The 4,654-nt window shown below is 36.1% G+C and overlaps 1 protein-coding gene across 6 annotated transcripts; it reads right to left on the minus strand.

The window, feature by feature from the left end:
• Positions 1–948: 948 nt before the first annotated feature.
• LOC112277100 (uncharacterized) lies at positions 949–3,515 on the minus strand. Of its 6 annotated transcripts, none has more exons than XM_024509061.3 (6): positions 3,307–3,514; positions 3,075–3,111; positions 2,792–2,861; positions 2,560–2,669; positions 2,225–2,332; positions 949–1,679 (listed from the first exon to the last, which is right to left on the minus strand). In XM_024509061.3, the coding sequence occupies exons 1-6, from the start codon at positions 3,415–3,417 to the stop codon at positions 1,357–1,359; spliced, it is 759 nt and encodes a 252-aa protein (XP_024364829.1). In that variant the 5' UTR covers positions 3,418–3,514; the 3' UTR covers positions 949–1,356. The 6 variants fall into 6 exon arrangements, with proteins under 6 accessions (XP_024364829.1, XP_024364828.1, XP_024364826.1 ...); XM_024509060.3 differs by having other exon boundaries at positions 2,792–2,866; positions 3,075–3,115; XM_024509058.3 differs by having other exon boundaries at positions 3,075–3,144.
• Between the last annotated feature and the right edge of the window lie 1,139 nt (positions 3,516–4,654).

Raw genomic sequence — 4,654 nt, forward strand, 5'->3', positions numbered from 1 at the left:
ATACACCAAAACAAAGAGTTATGGTGCAAAAATACAAATAATTTGAGACAATGGGAGTAAGTATATCTTTTATTCAATTCATCTTTTTTAGGATGACATATATAGTTTTTTTTTTTTTTTTTTTTTTTTTAAATGCCTAAATAATAAATTATCATCTTTCAATATAATTCATCCATATTTCTAAATAAAGATTGAATTGTATTGCACAACAATAATAATCTTATATAGACTATATTTAGTATAAATCTCCAAAAGCAAAAGAAATGGAAAAGGAAAATAAAAAAATAAAAAAATCTTGTTATAATCTAGTAAGTTGAAATATATTTGTACAATGAAATAAAGTTAGCTACATTCTAACAAAAGAATTTGGAGTGATCATCCTACATGAACTCTACAGACAAATCAATGTGGATGATTAGAAAACAATACTAATATACTTATGCTAAGTGATTGCTTTGCAAGTGCAACTAGATCACAATTCCACTCAATTTTTCTTGTTTAATTTTGTGCAAAAACCTAAAACTTGACTCTGATGACCTTTTTAGAAGTACCAACAACTATTTGGATGAATACAAAGTCAAACTTGGCAAAAAAAGATTTCCAAGACAACAAATACCTATTAGTTTAACCCAAATCACAAAATAGTGGAAAAATCAACATTTGAAATGTAAACACTCAGCAGTGGACCCCTATCACCCAATTTGCAAAAGACGTGCTTGTGTAATATATCCTTGGAGGGGATGATCTAAAATTTAAGGTTGTGCTTTGATGGGCTTCTATTTAAACCAGATAACTAACGACAGAGTCATAGTATATTCGTTACAATCATAACAGAATTAAGGCATGTCAGAAATGGAAGGAGAATGTCTAAAACTTCATTCATGGTGACCAAGCATGCAAAATGTATTGGGTAGTTGCCTTTGAATGTCTAAGTCATCATACAATGTCTTGATCAAAGATGGAAGATATTACGAGGATTTAGTAATTGGTGTGTTCAAGAAAGGTAACACCCACAGAATTGGGCGTTGCAATTCAGAAAAATCGACGAAAAAGCGTGAAGGATTGCTCTACCCAAGCATCAAGTAAAAGACTATCTATACAATTTGAACAACCTGTAGTGTGAAAAATCATTGCCGCTAATACATCTATTCCATCTGCACCTTACAGAAGAAGAAGAATAAGAACATTATAAAAAATAAAAATAATAAAAAAAAAAACACACACAAGGAAATATACCGGCCATTGAGAGAGCCGATTTATTTTACAACCTGAAAGCCTTCGGAGATTCAGGGGCACTAAAAACATCCAATGGGATGCAACCTTGCATCAACCACCTAGAGCTGCTGAAAAGTGATCTCACACAGTTCCTGATGGCCCAGGAACCTTTGAACTGGGCGGCGGCGGGTGCTGCTGATTATCCATTTGTGCAGGATACCCATTCACAGGATACCCATTTTGTGGAGGATATGAATACATAGCTGGGTTTGCAGTTGATTGCGGTTGAGTAGGTTGAGGGTAACCATAAGGTGGATATCCCATAGGTTGCATAGGATAATCGACAGGCGCGTCTCTTCTCCGTCTCAGATACTTAAGGCATGTCCAACACAAGAAGAAAATCAAGAGAAATGCAATTACTGAGCTTAATACGTACAAGACCACACGCCACGTTGAATACCTGCCTGCGCAAAACAAGGCGTCAAAGAAGCATCAGCAGATATTGTCTCCTCGGATCGGACCTGTGACCATGCTAATCCAAATAAAGGAAATTAAATAAATAAATCCACTATTATGTCTTCCTCTTTATTCTCTCGAGCAAATACTTAGTCAACAACGTTTGTCGTGCCATAACAACTCTACTCACCCTGAAGTGATAGAGCCCATAATGTAAGCACGTGTTTAGTGACCAACTCAATAAAAAATGGATTAACGATAAAATATAGACCAGACTCAACATTGCTGTTGTAATGAAGAAATCCTATTGGTGCGAATAATGTAGGCTGTTCGTACGCATTAATGTGCATTTTAAACATATGTCAAGTTTAACATGACATATGTTTCATGTTCCTTACAATTTTGGTAGTGAAAAATATAAGCGGTTCAGACGTCCTAGCCAACTTAAGTTTGCAGATTTCAAATGATAGTTAAGTTATACGCTTCAGATCTATCAACATTAAATTAGAATAAACTTCACTCTCAAGAAGATGAAATTGTGTAGTATACGTACAGGTAATCCCATCGCCTGTGTAGTAGCCAACGCAGGAGCAGTCACAACGTCCACTAAAAGTGGAGCAATAGCAGCGAGCATGAGGATGACATTGCGAACACATACTATCTACAGTACCCACAAAAATTAAAGTAAAGATATCAGATAAAAAACTGATGTCATGTACCGCAGCAGTTAAAAAGACTAAGGTTTTCTGGTCCAAAAATGAATAACTTATTTCAGAATTTAATCAAGGAGTAGATAATAAATTAATTGAGTTCCAACGGAGACAAACACACACTCTTTAAGGTTAACACTCTACAACCGCAACTAGGAAAGACAAGCATAATACTCACTTTGCGCGTCCACAGGACTAATCAACAAAAACGAGAGCGACGACAAGAGTCCCAGAAAAGCCAGCATTCTGTGTGGTCCTCCCGTCATTTTGTTGACGTTACTCTCCAGCCTGCGAATGAAGAAAACATACGGTCAAATCTCCATAAGTGAAAAGCAGTTTAGAAGAAAGGCACAAAACTATGGAAAGTCCTACTAGCCATGTGACATAGAAAGGACTGCGCAGTGTAGTACTTGATTTGTGCCAATGCAGGAGCAGTCACAACGTCCAGAAAAAGTGGAGCATGAATCTCTACCCCTGCATCTGCGCTGCATCTAGGAATTTACTGACTCGGATGCTCCAAGCCGAAAGGCATCACCGTTTTGAAATGCACGAGAGAAGTGCGTCACACAATCGAGATATTAACAATACTAAACAACTACACCGTTAACGCAACCAAATATCTCTCCAGAAAACTACAGCACCAACCAACGACTTATCCACTTAAGTTTCTATGGTTTCGGGTTTGAGAAATACCGAGCACGGAACAGCAACTTTCTTGCGGCCTTCCGAACTGACTATTGCACAAGCATCCAACAAATCGTCCCTTAAATCGACAACTGACCACACATCACTAAACCTCAACGAGAAAAATTGACGCCGCAATTAACCCAGACATGGGCAGAAAAAGAGCCACTTCGGCACAAAATCATGCAAACTACAAAAAAACATGAGAAGAACTCACAGAAACTTTTAACCGTTCGCGCACCTGCGTAGAGGGGGAAGAAATCGCGCGCGCTGCAGCAAGGGCAGAGGCAAACACGGCGTGTTGCGTGGAGGAAAGGGGGCTGGTTGCGTCGGTGCTGTTGCAACACTCCATGCTGCGAGGGCTATTCTACGTCGGAGGCAGGGTGGAATGTTCTATACGTGGCCCTCCGCGTCTGGCTGCGTCTACCCCCGTCACGGTGCGCCAGAGATTGTGTGCCTTCTTGAGAACTACGCCGGCCCTCTTTCCTCACTCTCTAACCGGAAATTTCCTCGAAGCTAGTTGAAGTGCGATTTAATGCCACGGGTCCGTACTCTGACCGGTTTTCCCGCTACTATTTACTGCTTTTCGCCCTCCGCAGCAGTTGTCTTTCTATCCATGGAATACTTTGACCAAAAAGTTAAAGGACCTACTAAAAGTAGAGCTCTTACTGACTTTTAGACCTGATTTTGTTGGCAATGGAGTTTGTTTCTGATTGCATTTCATTGCTTTAAAAAAAATTAACGGATATATTAACATCTAAACTAAAAATTATCTTTGGTTTTTTGAAATTTAAATTCTAAATAGAAATTTAGAATTTTCCAAGTGCCAAATCTACTTGGTAAAAATTGGCAATATTTATGAAGGTAAAGCATGTAAGTTTAATAATTTTATAAGTAAATAGAATAATTTATACAGTGTAATTTCAGTTAAAATAATTTGATTTTTTTTGATATTATAGAAATGGCTTGTTAGATTGACAGCTTAACAAGATGTAGGATTGATAATAATAATAATTTATATACTTATATGAGTAAGATGGATCTTTGAAGATGTTTGTCAATTACTATTGTTTCAACAAAGTGAAAGTAAAAAATCATTATCCTTTGCCATTAATATTTGGGCTCTTTGACTAATTGAATGAAGTTAAAATCCATAAAAAAAAATAGATCTTTGTGGAGTTTATAATCTAATATGTGTTGATAAGGAGACAAATAAAAAACTTCTTTTTTGTATAAGATATGAACATTTTGTATACAATGTCATGTCTTTTGATTTTACAAATGTGCCAAATGTTTTTAAATATTTGATAAATAATATATTTTGTGAAGTCTTTGATGACTTTGCTATATGCTATTTAGACAATATCTTAAGTTATTTCAAGACTTTAAAAGAAGATGAAAAATATGTTTGTCTTAACTTATAAAGATTATAAGACACTAGAATATATGCCAAATTTTAAAAAGATATATTTTATGAGCTTCAAGTTTAATTTATTAACTATATCATTACAAATAAAGATTTAACGATGGATCTAAAAAAGATCAAGACCATATGCAACTTAACAACTCTAAAATTGCAATGTGATGTC

The sequence above is a fragment of the Physcomitrium patens genome, chromosome 25 (genome assembly GCF_059467195.1).
Source record: "Physcomitrium patens ecotype Gransden chromosome 25, ASM5946719v1, whole genome shotgun sequence".
Classification (NCBI taxonomy): Eukaryota; Viridiplantae; Streptophyta; class Bryopsida; order Funariales; family Funariaceae; genus Physcomitrium; species Physcomitrium patens.